At 37.0% G+C, this 23,003-nt stretch overlaps 2 protein-coding genes across 7 annotated transcripts in view; both read right to left on the reverse strand.

The window, feature by feature from the left end:
* sdc3 (syndecan 3) overlaps window positions 1–12,203 on the reverse strand; it is a 69,699-nt gene extending 57,496 nt beyond the window's left edge. The window contains exon 1 of one of the 2 annotated variants that reach the window (XM_087786402.1): window positions 11,881–12,203. In XM_087786402.1, coding sequence (XP_087642528.1) covers window positions 11,881–11,934 — 54 coding nt within the window. In that variant the 5' untranslated portion in view covers window positions 11,935–12,203. The remainder of the gene's footprint in view (window positions 1–11,880) is intronic. The other variant, XM_087786403.1, reaches the window with a different exon arrangement.
* Window positions 12,204–16,615: 4,412 nt separating this feature from the next.
* The window catches only part of pum1 (pumilio RNA-binding family member 1), a 33,146-nt gene continuing 26,758 nt past the window's right edge, over window positions 16,616–23,003 (reverse strand). For all 5 annotated transcript variants that reach the window (XM_087786406.1, XM_087786407.1, XM_087786409.1 and 2 more), the window contains exons 20-22: window positions 20,249–20,496; window positions 19,977–20,169; window positions 16,616–18,043 (exon numbers count right to left, since the gene is read on the reverse strand). In XM_087786406.1, coding sequence (XP_087642532.1) covers window positions 17,921–18,043; window positions 19,977–20,169; window positions 20,249–20,496 — 564 coding nt within the window. In that variant the 3' untranslated portion in view covers window positions 16,616–17,920. The remainder of the gene's footprint in view (window positions 18,044–19,976; window positions 20,170–20,248; window positions 20,497–23,003) is intronic.

A 23,003-nucleotide genomic window follows, 5' to 3' on the forward strand; every position in this document is an offset into this window, starting at 1 on the left:
TTTTATTATTTTAAAATTGACTTAATTTAAAGAATTTGAACGATGGAATAGCATTTTTCATATAGTTTTTTAAAAAAATATGATAAAATACATCAAATTCAGTGGATAAAAGTGTTTTTATGACGTAAAATAAGTTGTTTAATATTTAATTTAATATGAATTTCATTTTAAAATATGACATAAAAGCACCTTTCTTAAGAAAAAAAGAAAAAAAAACAATAATCAAAAAAAAGGAAGAAGGAGAATAGATTTTTTAATAAAGATATTTAAAGATAACTAGTTGAACTCTAGATATAACTAGTTAGAGCCATCTGACACATTTTAAAAGAGTCAGTTTCATAGTCAACAGTTCTATTAGGGTGACCCTATTCCGGAGTCCCCCGGAAAAGAAACCTACTAAAAACTACAAATCTTGAGTGTCTTAAGCGTATATTTAACCCCTAAAGAATACAAACAGTAACAGTATTTTTTAAATTCGTGACTGGGTTAAGATAATAAAAATAGATTTTATCTAAAGGTGCATTTATGTAGTGAAAATTAAGGTATGTTAGAAAATAATGCTACACTTGAATATCGCAAAAATAAAGAAGCACAAATACTCTATTAATATTTATTGATTTTTAAATGAACAATTAAACAACAATATTTACTTTGCTATGACAGTTTCCTGCAGTTAAATGATTTAAAAGAAACTTCGTATATTTCGTCTCGCCACGAGTGGAAATACAGTCGTCACAGAAAAAAAACAAAAAACATTTCCTTTCTCTTCGAGGTTAATCCAACACGCAGGTGGACAAAAAAAACAACTGATCCTCCATCTCCATCTTCCCTCGCTCGCCACTTCAGCGTCGTGGAACAGATGGACGCCAGGAAGAGGAGGAAGAGGAGGAGGAGGAGGAGAAGAAAGAGCCCAAGATAGAAAAAAAGTCAGAAAATAGAGAATGAGCTATAAAAAGCGAATGAATGAGCGGCGACTGGCGAGGAAGACGAAACCAGTCGAGAGAGATTTTCTTTTTTCTTTCGGAGGCTGTGACTGAGGCGGCCATGCTGGTTGTCATGACGACGGCCATGGAGAGCAGGTAGAGCGCAGTCTCCCGGGACCGAAAGTGGGGAGCGCCCCCAACCTCACCCCTCCCCCACCCACACACTCTCGCTCTCCATCCCTTTCGCCGTCATCCCCATCATCCGAACACTCTCATCTTTCTGGATCTCCCTCCATCCTTCCCGTCCGTCTGCCTCCCTCACACACTCCCCCTCTCTCTCTCTCTCTCTCTCTCGTCCGGGGCGTCTCACCGTCGGCTGAACTCTTTTTCCATCTCTACCTCTCTCTCCATTTTCTCCCCTCTTTCTCATTATCTTGTGGTCTCTCTTTTTCCATCGCTCTCCTCCCTCCCTCGTCTCGTCTCTCTATCTCCCCCCCCCCACCCCCCACACCCCAATAACCATCCTCCCCCCTCTCTCCTCCAGAGACCACGCTAGTCTGCGCAGAGCTTCCCAATTACTGCGAGGGAAGCTGTGTGTTTAGAATCTGCCGGAGCTGAGTTTTGACCTACCTAAAACACCTCGCAGCGTTCTCCGTCTCCCTCTGACTCACTGAATCAACAGAAAAGAAAAAAAAATGCTGCCGTTTCTCAGACGGCGATGGTGTGCAGTAATAACATGTTAATGTGCCCGGCGGTCGTCCATCTCCTTGTTTCGGCAAAAGGGTTTTTTTTCGAGAGAGAGAATCGTCTGTAATTGCAATCACAGGATTCCTTTTTGGACGGCGACGTCCACGCCGACGGGGAAACTCATAAAAAAAAAAACTGTGAGGGTTCGCGTGCGAACGTGCTAGGTGAGCCTTTTATGTAATATTAACTATTTAAAACCAGGAAGATGAACTTAATGCGACACTGGAAACTCAAGTGGCTTCTCTCCGGGGAAGGATTTCAACAAGGACTGACTCCACCTGCATCTTCTTTAGCGTCGCTACCAGCTTCATGATTTCCATTTATTTTTAGATCTTTACCGACACAAGTTAAACCAAACAAGTGACATGACACACGTAAAAAGTCCAACAAACACATCATGTTCACATGACGCTTATAATGTTCACATGACACTTATAATCTTCCTCTGACACATTATGCCCTCAAACACAGAAGAAACATGATGTTCATATGACACTTAGAATGTTCACATGACTGACAACTATTAATGTTATATGACGATTATAATGTTCACATGACTATTATTATATTCATATGACACTTATAATGTTCACATGACACTTATAATCTTCCTCTGACACATTATGCCCTCAAACACAGAAGAAACATGATGTTCATATGACACTTAGAATGTTCACCTGACACCTAAAATGTCCACATGACACTTATAATCGTCATATGACAACTATTAATGTTATATGACGCTTATAATGTTCACATGACTATTATTATATTCATATGACACTTATAATGTTCACATGACAACTATTTTGTTCATATGACACTTATAATGTTCACATGAACCTTGTAATATTCACCTGACACTTATAATGTTTCATCTGCCACTCATAATGTCCATATGAAACTTATAATGTTCAGATGACTATTATAATGTTCACATTACACTTATAATGTTCACATGAACCTTGTTATATTCACCTGACACATATAATGTTCATATGACACTTATGATGTTCACATGACTATTATAATGTTCACCTGACACTTGTAATATTCATCTGCCACTTGTAATGTTCACCTGACACTTAGAATGTTCACATGACTATTATAATGTTCACATGACACTTATAATGTTCACATGAACCTTGTAATATTCACCTGACACTTATAATGTTTCATCTGCCACTCATAATGTCCATATGAAACTTATAATGTTCAGATGACTATTATAATGTTCACATGACACTTATAATGTTCACATGAACCTTGTTATATTCACCTGACACATATAATGTTCATATGACACTTATGATGTTCACATGACTATTATAATGTTCACCTGACACTTGTAATATTCATCTGCCACTTGTAATGTTCACCTGACACTTAGAATGTTCACATGACTATTGTAATGTTCACATGACACTTAGAATGTTCATTTGACTATGATAATGTTCACATGACAGTAATAATGTTCACATGACACTTATAATGTTCACCTGACACTTACAATGTTCACATGAACCTTGTTATATTCACCTGACACTTATAATGTTCACATGACAACTATTTTGTTCATATGACACTTATAATGTTCACATGAACCTTGTAATATTCACCTGACACTTATAATGTTTCATCTGCCACTCATAATGTCCATATGAAACTTATAATGTTCAGATGACTATTATAATGTTCACATTACACTTATAATGTTCACATGAACCTTGTTATATTCACCTGACACATATAATGTTCATATGACACTTATGATGTTCACATGACTATTATAATGTTCACCTGACACTTAGAATGTTCACATGACTATTATAATGTTCACATGACAGTAATAATGTTCACATGACACTTATAATGTTCACCTGACACTTAGAATGTTCATTTGACTATTATAATGTTCACATGACAGTAATAATGTTCACATGACACTTATAATGTTCACCTGACACTTGGAATGTTCACATGACACTTATAATGTTTACATAACTATTATAACTTCATATGACACTAATTTTGCGAGTGACTGATATAATATAAACACAAGACGGATATAATGTCCACATGACTATTATAATGTTTATATGGGAATAAAAATATTCACATGACATTTTTAATGTTAACATGACATTTCTTATGTTCACATGGCACTTAAAAAGTTATATAAACTGGACAACTAAAGTTTTAGAAGTTGAAGCTGACATCCGTTCATTTGCTTTCTATTTTCAGTTCTGGTGCTGGACGGTGAAACCCGGGCGAGTGCGTCACGACATTGGACGTTACTTTGAAAGACTCCTTCCTGCTTTCAGCTGCTGCCCATCCTGAGCCGCATCACTTCCTGGTTCAGCGCTTGCATAAGGTCCATGCAGGTCCTGGCAGCCGGATAAAAGGGACGGGACTGAGAATCTCACACTTCACTCGGAGGTTCGGCTTCACAAGCGTTGGACGGAAGCGTCAACACTCTCTTTCTGAAGCAGCCTCGGGCAGGTTTTAACCGGTTCCTCTTACTCAGCCCTGGTCGTGAGTTGAAGTGCGAGATACGACACCGAATCTATGGCCAGACGGGAGCCGGAGAGAGATGGTGTAAAACTAAGATTATGTGAACGTTAGAAAGAATGTTCCTGTGATTTCTAGATGGTCTTGGAGTGAGCGTGGAGGACAACTAGCTGCAGGCTTGAATCCGGTCGGATCAGCAACGTGATCCGTCTCACGGAGACCTGGCTCTTGGCCGGGGGCCCGGACCACACCGTCGAGACTCATAACCCTGCCGTGTTATTTTCACTTCATTTACGTCAAAAAAAAAGTTGTTCATGAGCTTCAAATGAGAGGAGAGGCACGTCCTCCGTCTGCCTCACTCCATGAGCTGAGCCAACTATATTATGATAGAGGGATGAGGATCAGTACCTCTGAATTGAAGGCCTTATTGGAATCTTTACTCCATGTTCCGCTTCCTACACTAGTACTCGTTGCTAAATGCTAGCGAGTTCTTATGACACATTAAAGTTCACATGACAAACATAATGTTCACAGGATAACTTAAATGTTTACATTACAAACTTAAATGTTCACATGACAAACATAATGTTCACATGATAAACTTAAATGTTCATATGACAAACATAATGTTCACATGATAAACTTAAATGTTCATATGACAAACTTAAATGTTCATATGACAAACATAATGTTCACATGACAAACATAATGTTCACATGACAAACATAATGTTCACATGACAAACATAATGTTCACATGACAAACTTAAATGTTCACATGACAAACATAATGTTTACATGACAAACATAATGTTCACATGGCAAACATAACTTTCACATGACACACATAATGTTCACATGACAAAAATAATGTTTACATGACAAACATAATGTTCACATGATAAACTTAAATGTTCATATGGCAAACATAACTTTCACATGACACACATAATGTTCACATGACAAACATAATGTTTACATGACAAACATAATGTTCACATGACAAACATAATGTTCACATGACAAACTTAAATGTTCACATGACAAACATAATGTTTACATGACAAACATAATGTTCACATGGCAAACATAACTTTCACATGACACACATAATGTCCATATGACAAACATAATGTTTACATGACAAACATAATGTTCACATGACAAACTTAAATGTTCACATGACAAACATAATGTTCACATGACAAACATAATGTTCACATGACAAACTTAAATGTTCACATGACAAACATAATGTTTACATGACAAACATAATGTTCACATGGCAAACATAACTTTCACATGACACACATAATGTTCACATGACAAACATAATGTTCACATGACAAACAATGTTTACATGACAAACATAATGTTCACATGACAAACATAATGTTCACATGACAAACATAATGTTCACATGACAAACATAATGTTCATATGACAAACATAATGTTTACATGACACACATAATGTTCACATGGCAAACATAATGTTCATATGACAAACATAATGTTTACATGACACACATAATGTTCACATGACAAACATAATGTTCACATGACAAACATAATGTTCACATGACAAACAATGTTTACATGACAAACATAATGTTTACATGACACACATAATGTTCATATGACAAACATAATGTTCACATGACAAACAATGTTTACATGACAAACAATGTTTACATGACAAACATAATGTTCATATGACAAACATAATGTTTACATGACACACATAATGTTCACATGACAAACATAATGTTCACATGACAAACATAATGTTCACATGACAAACAATGTTTACATGACAAACATAATGTTCACATGACAAACATAACTTTCACATGACAAACATAACTTTCACATGACAAACATAACTTTCACATGACAAACATAACGTTCACATGACAAACATAATGTTCACATGACAAACATAACTTTCACATGACAAACATAATGTTCACATGACAAACATAATGTTCACATGACAAACATAACTTTCACATGACAAACATAACGTTCACATGACAAACATAATGTTCACATGACAAACATAACGTTCACATGACAAACATAATGTTCACATGACAAACATAACTTTCACATGACAAACATAACTTTCACATGACAAACATAACGTTCACATGACAAACATAATGTTCACATGACAAACATAATATTCACATGACAAACATAATGTTCACATGACAAACATAATATTCACATGACAAACATAATGTTCACATGACAAACATAATATTCACATGACAAACATAATGTTCACATGACAAACATAATGTTTACATGACAATAACAATGTTTGTATGTGTATCACTACAGTTAAAAATGTTTGATAGTATTTCAAAATGATTACACGCAAGATATCTGACAAATATACTGTAAAAAACTACAAAATAAGATGGTAATAAATAAATAAAACGTTCTCAGTCTTTAACTTTTTCTTCAAAGGTTGTGATGCAGAGTTTCAGGGTTATGTTGGGTAACTTTTCAAGTCACTCGTGACTTTCTTCTAGAAGGATCTTCTTCCTCCGTGATGAGAAACGACTTCCAGAGTTGGAAGCGTAAACATCCGGCACTAATATTAAAAAGTATCCGTCCGTCTCTCTGAGAGCCATCATTATTCTCTCAGGTCTCCGGATATGAACCGGCATCTCTTTCATTTCCTGACCCGGAGTCTTCACACACACACCTGAAATACCTTCACACACACCTGAAATAACCCCCCTCACCCCGCCCCCCTCCTGCCAACATGTTTGTGAGAGGACTTTGTCCTCCGGGCCCAGAACCACTTCCTGTGTCAAATTGCGTCTCGCATTCCTTTCCTTCTGCTGGTTCTGTCCTCCTTCTTCTGGCTCCTTCATCCCTCCATCTTTGTCCCTCACAAGCCCCTGATTCATCCACCGGTTGAACGTGATCCTCAAAGAGCTCCAGACTCTTCTCTCTGGAGCAGGTTCTTGGCTGCAGAGATCCACCAGCTCTGAGCCCACACACACACACACACACACACACACACACACACACACACACACACACACTCACACACACACACAACAGATGTCTGTGGGAAAATGACGGCCATCGAGGGACAGAGTCGGCCGGATGTGATGATGTCAAAGGGAGACTCACCACCGGATTCTTAATCTGGACGACAGGGGTCAGAGGTCGCCGAGAGGAGCAGTTTAATGAGGCTTTGAAATAAAGAAATGTTGCATCAGTTCTTGATTTGAGTCCAGATTGATTGTTTTTTTTACTTTTCTTTGCACAGGTCGAGACGTACAAGAGTTTGGATGAGAAATTTAGTTTATTTCGTTTCAATTTTAGTCTTTTACGTCAGTTGACAGTATATTTGCAAGTTTTAGACAATAGTTTGCTTCAAATAATACAACATTTTCAATAAGTACATTATTATAATTTGTTTTTAACTATAATCAAACAATTTTCAACTATAATCCAACAATTTTCAACTATAATTAAACAATTTTCAACTATAATAAAAAAAAAATTCAACAATAATCCAACAATTATTAACTATAATCCAACAATTTTCAACTATAATCAAACAATTTTCAACTATAATCCAACAATTTTCAACTATAATCAAACAATTTTCAACTATAATCCAACAATTTTCAACTATAATCAAACAATTTTCAACTATAATCAATCAATTTTCAACTATAATCAAACAATTTTCAACTATAATCAAACAATTTTCAACTTTATTCAAACAATTTTCAACTTTAATCAAACAATTTTCAACTATAATCCAACAATTTTCAACTATAATCAAACAATTTTCAACTATAATCCAACAATTTTCAACTATAATCAAACAATTTTCAACTATAATCAATCAATTTTCAACTATAATCAAACAATTTTCAACTATAATCAAACAATTTTCAACTTTATTCAAACAATTTTCAACTTTAATCAAACAATTTTCAACTATAATCCAACAATTTTCAACTATAATCAAACAATTTTCAACTATAATCAAACAATTTTCAACTATAATCAAACAATTTTCAACTATAATCAATCAATTTTCAACTATAATCAAACAATTTTCAACTTTATTCAAACTATTTTCAACTTTAATCAAACAATTTTCAACTATAATCCAACAATTTTCAACTATAATCAAACAATTTTCAACTATAATCAAACAATTTTCAACTATAATCAAACAATTTTCAACTATAATCAAACAATTTTCAACTATAATCAAACAATTTTCAACTATAATCAAACAATTTTCAACTATAATCAAAGTATTTGTATATAAACCATCAGCTCCATCACGAGCCTCTAATGATCAGAGTCGAAGCACAAAGACGTTCAACTCTCGGCTCCAAACACGAGTGACGAGGAACGATGGCGGACATGTTGCCTCGAGCCTCTGCAGATTCTATTACTTCTAATTTGATCTGGGCTCAGATTAGATTTGGATTATTTGATCATTTGTCATCGGATGTTTACCAGGAAGTGCAGCCGTTTAATACATGAAAGGATGGAACCCGGAGTCGTGGCTCAGACTTAAGAAGCTGTAATCGAGGAGATGAGCGAGTCCAAGAGTTGAGAACAAGTGCAGCAGGAACATGATGAAGATAAAAGATGTTATATAAGATCCTGACATCTGGAGAGTTTCTACTTTGTACACGATTGACTTCAATATTATTTAATTAAATACATGAAATAATACTTGTTTTCTTTCTTTTAGTTTATTTGACAACTATATTTTTGATTATAGTTGAAAATTGTTTGATTATAGTTGAAAATTGTTTGATTATAGTTGAAAATTGATTGATTTTAGTAGAAAATTGTTTGATTATAGTTGAAAATTGTTTGATTATAGTTGAAAAATGTTTTATTATAGTTGAAAATTGATTGATTTTAGTAGAAAATTGTTTGATTATAGTTGAAAATTGATTGATTTTAGTAGAAAATTGTTTGATTATAGTTGAAAATTGTTTGATTATAGTTGAAAATCGTTGGATTATAATTTAAAATTGTTGGATTTTAGTTGAAAATTGTTTGATTATAGTTGAAAATCGTTGGATTATAATTTAAAATTGTTGGATTTTAGTTGAAAATTGTTGGATTATAATTTAAAATTGTTGGATTTTAGTTGAAAATTGTTTGATTATAGTTGAAAATTGTTGGATTATAGTTGAAAATCGTTGGATTATAATTTAAAATTGTTGGATTTTAGTTGAAAATTGTTGGATTATAGTTGAAAATTGTTGGATTTTAGTTTAAAATTGTTGGATTCATGTTTTTTAGCACTGAAAACGAAAACTTAGTTACGTTAAATTTCAAAAATAAATGTTTATCCTTAAATTATTAATCTGAAGTGTTTTAAACTAAGATTCTTGTTCAACTTCCTGTTTATTCTCAGTCTTTACTTGACGCTCTTTAAACTTCAAACAACTTCATCTGCTCTCGAAACATTGAAAAAACCCTCAAAACTATCGATCATATGATGAAGAAGATCCTGAGTTCTGATAATCATCTGTCAATCAGGTTGATTGATTTGTTCAGTTTCCCCACATCCTGGTGTCTGTTGCGTGTGCAGATCAACACACTCGAACACAAGTGTGTGTGTCGGATCAAAGACACGAGACGATCTTAGATCTTAAGAGTTGTGTCGAGTTGTGTATCTTCTCTGTCACTCCAGCAACACAATCGATCCACACAAGCGTCACGACTCCGACACACACCTGAGCTAAAAATAGAACAACTATTGCCACCGTGTGTGTGAACTTCAAACACACACAACTTTTTTATTACGTCTAAATATAACCTTTTGTGAAGAGACTTCGCACGAAGATCTTCATCTTCATCATCTTCATCATCATCATCATCTTCATCATCATCATCATCTTCATCATCATCTTCATCATCATCATCATTTTTATCATCATCTTCATCATCTTCACCATCATCATCATCATCATCATTTTTATCATCATCATCATCTTCACCATCATCATCCTCTTCACCATCATCATCATCTTCATCATCATCATAATTTTTATCATCATCTTCATCATCTTCACCATCATCATCATCATCATCATCTTCATCATCTTCATCATCTTCACCATCATCATCATCATCTTCACCATCATCAGCATCATCATCATCATCTTCATCATCATCTTCATCATCTTCACCATCATCATCATCATCATCTTCATCATCATCATCATCTTCATCTTCATCTTCATCATCATCTCCATCTTCATCTTCATCTTCATCATCTTCATCTTCATCTTCATCTCCATCTTCATCTTCATCTTCATCATCTTCATCATTATCTTCCTAATCATCATCTTCATCATCATCACCTTCATCATCATTACCTTCCTCATCTTCATCATCATCATCTTCATCATCTTCATCACCTTCATCATCATCTTCATCTTCATCCTCATATTCAACATCATCATCATCATCATCATCTCCATCTTCATCTTCATCATCTTCATCATCTCCATCTTCATCATCTTCATCATAATCTTCATAATCTTCATCTTCCTCATCATTACCTTCCTCGTCTTCATCATCTTCATCGTCATCATCTTCATCATCATTTTCATCATCATTACCTTCCTCATCTTCATCATCATCCTCTTCATCATCATCATCATGTTCATCATCATCCTCATCATTACCTTCGTCATCATCATCTTCATCATCATTTTCATCATCATTACCTTCCTCATCTTCATCATCATCATCTTCAGCATTATCTTCCTTATCATCATAATCACCATCTTCATCACATCATCATCTTCATCATCATCATCTTCATCAGTATCTTCCTCATCTTCATCATCATCATCATCATCATCTTCATCATGTTCATCACAGGATGTGGATTTTTTAAGAGGTGATGGAATCTAGTTTGCGTTCATCCACCTTCATCTTCATCACTTTCATCATCATCATCATCATCATCATCTCCAGAAGCCCCGCGATTCCCGATGACATCATTCAGACGAGCCTTCCGCATCGCCGTTAACTTCCTCACGCACACACACCTCACACACACACCTCCTCACACACACACCTCCTCACACACACACATCTCCTCACACACACACCTCCTCACACACACACCTCCTCACACACACACATCTCCTCACACACACACCTCCTCACACACACCTCCTCACACACACACCTCCTCAACGCAGCATCTTGGGATGAGGGGTGTGTGTGTGTGTGTGTGTGTGTGTGTCGCCGGCTGGAGGTCGCACACACACGCACGCACACACACACAATAAAGTGGTTAGAGCCGCAGTGAGGCTGGTGGACCCCGACATTTACGACAGGATGTGAGCTCGTGACACAGACACCGCACACCGGGGAATCGAACCAGCAACCCGTCATCAAGCTCAATTAGAGATTAGCCACTAATTACCCTCACACACACACACACACACACACACACACACACACACACTTGACTCCGGGGGGCCACAGAAGGATAAACCCCGACACTGAGACACAAAGGATTGTGGGATGTGAGGGGGGGGGGCAGCGGTTGATATGTAGGTCGAGTCGCAGGATTTCCTTCAGATAAACACACCGTCACCGTCTTGTCCGCACGCGCACACACACGCACACGCACGCGTCTGGAAGTAACAAAGGAGCTCGTACCGTAGCGACGCGCGCCAGCAGCGCCGTGAGCGCGAGCAGCGAGGGCAGCTTCATGGTGGCTCTGAGGCGGGCAGGAGCCTCCCTGCTGCTGCTGCCTTCACGGACCGGAGGGGGAGAGATAGAGGTGTGTGTGTGGGGGGGGGGGGGAGTGTTCCGGTGCTAGGTGAGAGGGGCGGGGGGGAGGCTCGAGTCTCGCAGGTACCGTCCAAGTTGAAGAGCGCGCCGCCCGTCCAGAACCATCCGGTGGTAAAATCCGAGTGAGCGAGGTTTACTCCGGAGCTCCTTCTTCTGTGAGATCCTGAGATCTTCTCCTTCTCTCCCTCCTTCCCTCTCTCTCTCTCTCTCTCTCTCTCTCTCTCTCTCTCTCTCTCTCTCTCTCCTCCCCCTCTCTGTCGAGGCAGGATGTTCCGTATGTTGGGGGGGGTGAGGGAGGGGGGGGTAAGGGGGGTCCAGGAGAGAAGGATCGCCCCCTGCAGCTCGACTTCACTCCCGCAGACACCCGTCCGTGATGCGTTCACGGACGCCGCTCCCTGTGTTTTTTTTTTTTACCTTGATAGAGATGTTTTTAGTACAGAGAGGAACTTATGTTAGTGGTACTATCTGTTGTACAGAGAGACAAAATATAATATTGTCCAGTAAAATACACGAAATACAATATTGTGCAGTAAAATACACAAAATAAAAATATCGTGCAGTAAAATACACAAAATACATTATTGTGCAGGTAAAATATACAAAATAAAAATATCGTGCAGTAAAATACACAAAATACATTATTGTGCAGTAAAATACACAAAATAAATTATTGTGCAGTAAAATACACAAAACAGAATATTGTGCAGGTAAAATACACAAAATATATTATTGTGCAGTGAAATACACAAATTAAAAAAAACAATATTGTGCAGTAAAATACACAAAGTAGAATATTGTGTAGTAAAATACACAAATTTAAAAAATAAATATTGTGCAGTAAAATACACAAATAAAAAAATACAATATTGTGCAGTAAAATACACAAAATACAATATGGTGTAATAAAATAGAAAAATAAAATATTGTGCTGTAAAATACCCCAAAAAAAATACAATATTGTGCAGTAAAATACACAATTTAAAAAATACAATAGTGTGCAGTAAAATACATAAAATATAACATTGTGCATATAAAATACACAAAATAGAATATGGTGTAATAAAATACAAAAATAAAATATTGTGCAGTAAAATAAACAAATACAAAAATACATTATTGTGCAGTAAAATACCCAACATAAAATATGGTGTAATACAATACAAAAATAAAATATTGTGAAGTAAAATACACAAAATAGAATATTGTGCAGTAAAATAAACAAAATAGAATATTGTGCAGTAAAATAAACAAATACACAAAATAGAATATTGTGCAGTAAAATAAACAAAATAGAATATTGTGCAGTAAAATAAACAAATACACAAAATAGAATATTGTGCAGTAAAATAAACAAATACACAAAATAAAATATTGTGCAGTAAAATACACAAAATAGAATATTGTTTAGTAAAATAAACAAATACAAAAAATCCATATTGTGCGTTAAAATAGACAAATTAAAAAATGCAATATTGTGCGGTAAAATACACACAAATAGAATATTATGCAATGAAATTAAAATTGTGTGTGTATGTTTATCCTTAATGTAAAGAGTCTTTTTGTGTCCCTAAAAAAGCACTGAATGAATATGATAAAATATGTTGCAATAAAATGTGTTAATAAAAATATGTTGCAATAAAGTGTGTTAATAAAGTGAGTCTATAAAGTGTGTTAATAAAATGTGTTGTAATAAGTAAGTAAGTAAGTAATATTTATTTATATAGTGCTTTTCCAGACCAGGGTCACAAAGCGCTTAAACAATCAAAACAATATTCAATAAAATATATACTTTAAAGGTCAAGATAACACATATAATAGAATAGAATAGAATAATAAATAATAAAAATAATCCATCAATACTCAAAATATGAGTTAATAAAATACGTAGCAATAAAGTGTGTTAATAAAGTGTGTTTAAATAAAATGTGTTAATAATGTTGTAATAAAGTGTGTTAATAAAATGTGTTAATGATTGTGTTACCTGTTCAAATCTTAACGTTTCATGAAGATAATCCGGCGATTAAAACAATCAACATTCACAAACGACTCCTACTACTTATGTCGCCTAGCAACCAGATTAGATGCAGCCACAGATTAAAGCGAACAAACAGATCAAAGCAGGAACGTGACCTTCAACATCAAAGTCCCACCAGCGTTTAAATCCATCTCTGTGTTCGTGGATGAAGATGATTGATGTGAGTTGTCGGAGATTAAAGTCAAAATACAATAAAGGTTTCAAATTTTAAAAATATAAAAAATGGAATTTTCTGGTGCACAGGAGTCTAAATCAAGGCCACCAAAGTCATTTGATTATGCATTTTGTTATACTACGTGACCGTTGCAGTAAAGTGTGTGTAACTCCAAGAAGATGCTAATTACGAAGCCTAGCGGAGAAATACTACAGAGGCTCGGGAATTAATTCTACGTTACCTTTCAGAATAATACCTTCTACCCTCACCGAGTAATGCTACAGAGCCTCGGAGAGTAATACTACGGAGGCTCAGGAATAAATACTACGTAACCTTGCAGAGTAATACCTTCTACACTCACTGAGTAATGCTACAGAGCCTCGGAGAGTAATACTACGGAGGCTCAGGAATAAATACTACGTAACCTTGCAGAGTAATGCTTTCTACTTTGCCGAGTAATGCTACAGAGCCTCGGAGAGTAATACTACGGAGGCTCAGGAATAAATACTACGTAACCTTGCAGAGTAATGCTTTCTACTTTGCCGAGTAATGCTACAGAGCCTCGGAGAGTAATACTACGGAGGCTCAGGAATAAATACAACATAACCTTGCAGAGTAATACCTTCTACCCTCGCCGAGTAATGCTACAGAGCCTCATGGAGTAATACTACAGAGACTCAGAATTGAATACTGCGTAACCTTGCATAGTAATACTTTCAACCCTCGCCAATAATGCTAGAAAGCCTCATGGAGTAATACTACAGCGGCTCAGGAATAAATACTACGTAACCTTGCAGAGTAATGCTTTCTACCCTCGCCGAGTAATGCTACAGAGCCTCGTGGAGTAATACTACAGAGGCTCAGGATTTAATACTACATAACCTTGCAGAGTAATACTTTCTACCCTCGCAGAGTAATGCTACAGGGCCTCGTGGAGTAATACTACAGAGGCTCAGGATTTAATACTACATAACGTTGCAGAGTAATACTTTCTACCCTCGCAGAGTAATGCTACAGAGCCTCATGGAGTAATACTACAGAGACTCAGAATTGAATACTGCGTAACCTTGCATAGTAATACTTTCAACCCTCGCCAATAATGCTAGAAAGCCTCATGGAGTAATACTACAGCGGCTCAGGAATAAATACTACGTAACCTTGCAGAGTAATGCTTTCTACCCTCGCCGAGTAATGCTACAGAGCCTCGTGGAGTAATACTACAGAGGCTCAGGATTTAATACTACATAACCTTGCAGAGTAATACTTTCTACCCTCGCAGAGTAATGCTACAGGGCCTTGTGGAGTAATAATATGGTGCCTTCTGCTGAAATACTATGAAACCTTGAAAAGCAATACTACAAAGTCCTACAGAGTTATACTAAGGTAAGGTAAGGTAAGGTAAAACTTTATTGATGATTGTAAAACTGATTGATATTGAAATTGTTTTTTACCAATAGCCAGCAATTTTTCATAAATAATAAAAAATAATACATAAAAAATAAAATAAGAAGAACATAAGAGGAAGAACAAGATGACACAATCTAAGTATAAAGATAAAGAACATAGGTCAAAGAAAAACAACAAAGACAAAGGATACAAAGACTAACTAGGGATCCATATTTATACTACGGAGGCCTGTAGAGTAATACCACGGAGCTTCATGAAGATATACTACAGAGCTTTGAGGTTATATTAAGGAGCCTCCTGGAGAAATACTACAGAGCCTCGCAGAGTAATAAACAGATAATTGTGGAATAATATAAGAAAGCCTCGCAGAGTCAGAGCAATACTACAAAGTCTCACAGTTATGCTATGGATCCATATTTATACAATGGTGGCTTGTAGAGTTATACAACATAGCCTCGTGAATAATATTACAAAACCTTGCAAAGTAATACTATGAAGCCTTGCCGCGTAATATTACAAAGCCTTGCAGAATAAAAATACGGACGGTCACAGAGATATAGTTCTAAAAAGCTGATGGAGTCGACTGTATCCTCTTGTCCTCAGTCATAGCCAGGATCTCATGTGACTTAATTGTTCCTTCAGCTGCGGCGGATGCGAAGTCTGCTGCCATCTAGCGGATGGAAGTAAATTTGCAACAAATGTAGGAATTATTTGCGTGTTAATTGTATATATATTTTTTAAACTAGTTTCTACTTGGCTTTCAAGTATTTTTTTTTTGTATAAAGTATGTCTTAAATGGTGTATATCTCAATAAAAACATGTTCAAAGAAACAGTGCTGTTGAATATCAGTGCATATGGTGAAAAAAAAAAAAAGAAAAGTTGATATTCAAGCGTATCAATATTTTCCGTCGTATAATCCGCGAGGTTTCGTAATCAGGACCCCCCCCCCCACCCCACCCCCGTCGTAAGTCAACAAAACAAACGTCCACATCAGCGATGTTCATTTTTATTCTGTTTAATTTCAAAATAAAGGTCACACAATTGTTGAGAGACAATCTACAACAGTTGTTACAAAAAATAGTTGCCCAGGCAATAAGCATACACAGGTTCTGTTACCTATACACATATGGTTACAGGTGTGCTCGTAGTAAATATACACAAGGCTGGTTTTTTTTTTTGTTTTCTTTTTTCAATGTACAGCGCGGCTGCTCTCGCCGGAGGGAAGAAGAAAATAAATCAACAAGTATGATACAGCAGGAGAGAAACTTCAGCTGTACAAGCCGCCGTCTCTTCACGAGGGTCGAGCCGATGGAAAGGAAAAAGAAAAAGAGAAAAAGGAGGTGAAAGAAAAGAGAAGGAAGACGAGTAAAATAAACAGGAGCAAAAAAAGGGAGGTAAAGAAAGTTAAGTTAAGCAGTGACGAGATAAAACCCAAGTGTTGGCGGAAAAACTTTGTACAAGCACTACGTTTGTATAAAGGGCATTTTTAAACAAAACTTTTTGATATTACAATTTACAATATACAACAACTCATGTCACGACCGAGTAGGTGAGAATATACACTGAAATGAAGTTTTTTTTCTTCTAAACAATTTTTTTTTAAATTGAGAATTTCATTATTTTTTTCTTCTTCTTCTTCTTCTTCTTCTTCTCATCATAACAAAAGGGTGATAAAGCACATTTACATTACAAGGGTTTACAAATATACAAGTATACAATCAAAGTATGTGGTCACTACTAGGATACATTATAGATACAGAGTCGACATCAAAACCCAGAAAACTACAAAGTTTTATACACATATATATAGAAGTATATTTATATATATGCAAAGGTCTACACCAAGTATACACGTTATATTTATAGAAGCAAGACCAGAAAAACAAAAAACAAAAAAAATCTCTCTCATGCTAAATGATCCGCCTGCTGGTTCGCTGAAGCATCTACAAGTGTGCGACGGACTTTCTCGTAGTGGTCGACGGCGAGGTGGGGTTCGGGGGTGTAGGGTGGTCTGGGGGGGGGGGGGGGGGTGTTGTTTGTCCAATGATTTAAATAAAGACGATGAAATGCAGGAGGAGGAGGGGGTGACACAGGAGTGGGGGGGAGGGGCGACGAAATCGCTTAAACCAAAAGGCCGTCTTGTAGCAACAGGCTCCTCCTGAAGGGTCGTCATGGAGACGAGGGGTTATAGATGGGGGTGTTGGAAGAGCTTCCCAGCAAAAGATATTCAGTCCAATGAGGGGTTCAGGGAGTGAGGAGGGGGGAGGGTGAGGGTGATGGGGGGGTAAACATGTCTTCACACAGGGCTTCACATGATGCCGTTGGGTGGTCCGCAGAGGGGGCTCAGGTCCACGCCGTAGAACTTCTCCAGCTTGGCCAGGATGTGTTTCCCGTACGTGTACTTCCTCAGGGTGGAGATGTGAGGCCGGATCTGAGGAGGAAGAGGACGAGAAGAGGGTCAGTCTTCACCACAGACACGAAGGGTTTTCCCCCTGAATGGACCCGGAGAGAAGATCCAGGAGCGACGCTCGACCGGGAGAATCAAACGCCTTCCGTGACAGAACCAGAGCCTCTTAGAAGTCGACTTTATTAGAGCGAGAGTCATAGTTGGAAGCGAGTCCTTAATGTCCAGGATCACATGTGTCTCAACTCACATACTTCTCTTAGTGCACTAGAAGTTAGTATGCATCAGGATAGTGTAGTACTAACTAGTAACTAATTCTCCACAGATAGTGTGTCTCAAATCAAACTCTGCTGCTACGCACTAACAGGAAATGACGCGACAGCTTCTTCTTCTACTACTATTTAACAATGATTTTAACCAGCTGTAGGAACACTAGCGACACCTGCTGGCAGCATGTTTGGTTTGGATCAAGAAATATGAGAAGCGAAATATTGGCGAGATATTTACGCCGGTATCAGCACTGAAGACGTGTCATCCTCGTACTGCTGGCTATAAATACACCTGTAAGTATGTATATATATATATATATATATATATGTATATAGTAACTTCCGTTTACAACGTCAACGTCACTAAGATGGTGGATGTATATATATAGTTTTGTGGACGTTTTAGTAACAATTTAGTGTGTATGGAGCACTACATTTCGCATACTAACTGACGCACTTATGCACTAAAAATACTAAGTTTAAGTACGCAAGTATGCGATTTGAGACACAGCTCTGGTCTTGAATCATTATGAATACTTCCCATATATACTTCCTGTTCAGACGTCAGATTCCTTCATAAGGTTATGAATGTATTTATTTGATTCCCAATATTTTCTTGGATAACGAGAAAAAAAACTTGACTGTCTTACTATGTACTTTAATTTTCCTCAGTTTTACTTCATGCATGCTCTGCCCTCTAGAACTCACAAGTTAACCAATCAGGCTTCAACGAGCAGCACCTGACTGACGATCAACCGGGTACAGTCTTGGTTTAACTAGAAGTGCTCGACTGGTTGGATCACAAACCTCAGCCCTCTTCTGGACCAGTGCCCTACGAGTTACCTCCCGAGGCGTTCGTAGAACCAACGGTTACAACTGTACACCCTGGGGTGTTCTTGTGAGTGCATATGTTTTATGTAGCCAAGAGCTATAACCGGTTTCACCCGTTCTCACTCACCGACTTTGATTTACTACGCTCATGCAAATACAACTATAACTTTATTGACACTACAGTCATGGACAAGCAACGTTTTATTTGTTTTGGTTGTTTTTTTTAAACACATGTCAAAACATCAGCTTTAAAAGCTACTGGAGCTTAATGTATCCTCTTGCCCCCAGTCATCCAAGGAATCTTGCACAATTTCATTGTTCATTTAGCGGCGAAAGGATGTCATGACCGCTGCCATCTAGTTGCCAGAAGTTTAATTGCAACACAAACAAAATGATCAGATGCCGTGTATATTTACATGTTAATTCTTAAAAAAAAAAAAAAATATTGAATAATTTAATTTTACACAAAAAACTGGATACAGTGCAATTAAATATTGATACAATATCATGAAAAAAATATAGTATCAGTGAATCAAAATTTTCCCACAACCCTCTAGGTATTATAATTTTTTTTTTAATAATAATTATGTGTTATAGTTATTATAAATTATATTATTAATATAGTTATTGTTACAGTGTATTCACTACCATTTTGTAAAGTTTTTGTATGATTGATTCATTGTCAACTGTACTTGAAACACTTCAAATAAATACAAATACATATATATATATATATATATATATATATAAATATTAAATATATTTCTACACATGATTAAATATATTTTTACATGTACATGATATATATATATATATATATATATATATATATATTTTTTTTTTCAACCCTCTCTCCTCACCTTGTGCATCACGATCTTCCTCTGCGTGGGCTCGGCCACGTCGATCATCTTCTGCACCACATAGTTGGCGTACTGGTCCTTCATCATGGTGAATAAGGCACTGTGGGGGCCCTCGGTCAGGCTGCAGACCTCCTCGATCAGCACCGCCCGCTCGCCCCGGGACGCCCGGGTCACACACTTCTCCACCACGTTACTGCGAGACCACGACCAGAGAGAAGACGTCAAAACAAGCCCTCGACGGGTTGAAATGTTTGAGGTGATTATTCTCTAACCTGGCGAACTTGTGCTGACTCAGGCCCAGGACGTTGCCCCGGATCTCGGCCACGATCTTGCTCTTGTCCTCGGCCCGGCCGTGCTCCAGGACGTGCTGGATCACGTAGTTGCCGTACTGGTCCTGGACCAGCTGCTCCGTGTGTTGGTGCAGCTCCTCCAGGATGGGCAGCGTCTGCTCGGGAAGGCAGTGTTCGAGGATGCGCTGGATGACTCGGCAGCCGTACGGGTGAGTGGAGAGAGCGAAGACCTGCAGGACATGATCAGGACTCGTTGAGATCAACACATGATTCCTCGGCGGCGACATCAGCAGGAAACTAATGCCGGGTTTGAAGCAAAGTCAGCTGCGACATTTTATTTTGACAGGTTCCACACACGGCAGACTGAGAAAAGTGAGTACTCATGAAAGAGGCCCTTTTTATGTACAAATATACCAAAGTCTATATTTCATATAGTTAATATTTCAATAAGTGTGTGTAAAATATATATATATATATATTTTTAAACTTAAAACGAACATGCAAATATACAACACATTTGTTCATCTTTGTGTTGCAATTAAACCTCAACCTCCGCAAAGAAAGGAACATGTCGATGACTGAGAACGAGAGGATACAGTCGACTCCAGCAACTTTTAAAGCGGATTTTTGAACCTATTTTGGTTTGAAAACAAATGAAACGACTTTGTCAAGAGTCATGTGGTCTGTAAATACTACAACACCAGAGTCAAGTACTGGACAATACTACAAATATGGATACTTTTTACTACAGTATTACCATACATCGTATCTCCAGATTACCCTAATATATATACACGTACACACATAATTTATTATTTTTTGTCAGCAGTCATTGTATTCAGCTAAAGGAACAAGGACATCTATAGAGATCCCAGTGGTGACTAAGGACGAGAGGATACAGTCGACTTTAGCAGCTTTTTAGTAGCTACGACTTTGTCAAGAGTCATGACTGAGGACGAGAGGATACAGTGACTCAAGCAGCTTTTAAAGATGATGTTTGGACATATTTTGGTTTGAAAACAAATGAAAACAGTTACGACTTCGTCAAGAGTCATTTGGTCTGTAAATACTGCAACACCAGAGTAAAGTACTGGACAATACTACAAATATATCCTTTTTACTACAGTATTAGCATACATCGTATCTCCAGATTACCCTAATATAAACACATACACACATACTTTATTATTTTTCTGTCAGCAGTCATTATATCCAGCTAAAGGAACAAGGAAATCTATAGAGATCTCAGTGGTGACTAAGGATGAGAGGATACAGTCGACTTTAGCTGTTTTTTTTAGCAGTTACAACTTTGTCAAGAGTCATGACTGAGGATGAGAGGATACAGTGACTCCAGCAGCTTTTAAAGATGATGTTTGGACATATTTTGGTTTGAAAACAAATGAAAACAGTTACGACTTCGTCAAGAGTCATGTGGTCTGTAAATACTGCAACACCAGAGTCAAGTACTGGACAATACTACACATATATCCTTGATACTACACCATATATCGTATCTCCAGATTACCCCAATATATATGTGTACACACATACTTTATTATTTGTAATTTTATTTTCATATTTCTTTTATGTCAGCAGTAATTATACTCAGCTTAAGGAACAGGGAAATCCATAGAGATCCCAGTGGTGACTAAGGACGAGAGGATACAGTCGACTTTAGCTGCTTTTAAAGCTGATGTTTGGACACATTTTGGTTTCAAAACAAATGAAAGCAGTTACGACTTCATCAAGAGTCATGTGGTCTGTAAATACTGCAACACCAGAGTACTCGACAATACTACACATATATACTTGTTACTACAGTATCACTTTATGGCAGTGTATCACATGATCGCTCTAGTATCGTGATACATATCGTATCGCCAGTTTCTTGACAAAAGCCACCCCTGATTCTATTCAACATTACTCTTCAGACGCTCACAACAGTCACAGCAGGAATGTGAAAACCCTACAAACGCTCTCGCCTGAGACGGCAGACGGTGAAGTGTAAATACTTCTCTCAATAACCTGGAATTAATTGAAGCACTTGAATCATTCAAGAGGCATTTTCACTTCAACTAGCAGAATAAAAACCTTTTTTTTGTTGCCAGTTTCAAAATAAATTATACCTTTTACATCATATTTAGCTTCAGTCACGTCAGGATTTATCCGACATGAAACCATTCAGCTGTCAATCATGTATTTAATATATAAAGAGATTATCATTTTGGCAACACTTTCTTAAAAGATTAGTGAGTCAATGCGGCAGAACGTAACCAAGTTGAGCGGAAAACATTTTGTTGAGTCTGATGTCAGAAAACACTAGTGTGTAACGGTAAGAATCTGGTGCCCATTATGATAAGATGCACTGTGCGATATATTGTGATACTGTAGTAACAAGGACATATTTGTAGTATTGTCGAGTACTTGACTCTGGTGTTGCAGAATTTACAGACCACATGACTCTTGACGAAGTCTTAACTGCTTTCATTTTTTGGAAACCAAAATATGTCCAAACATCAGCTTTAAAAGAGTCCAGTGTATCCTCTCGTCCTCAGTCATTGCCCAGGATCTAGCAGATTTTCACCGTTACTAAATCCACAGAGGATGTAATGATGCTGCCACAATTTCAACAGAAAAATGAACAAACTCCATATTTTTACGATAATTGTAAATACAATCTCATTATTTAATTCATACACATTTTATTGAAATATAAACCATATACTAGAACTATGAT

This window comes from Callionymus lyra, chromosome 3 (assembly GCF_982586985.1).
Source record: "Callionymus lyra chromosome 3, fCalLyr1.hap1.1, whole genome shotgun sequence".
NCBI classification, from domain to species: Eukaryota; Metazoa; Chordata; class Actinopteri; order Syngnathiformes; family Callionymidae; genus Callionymus; species Callionymus lyra.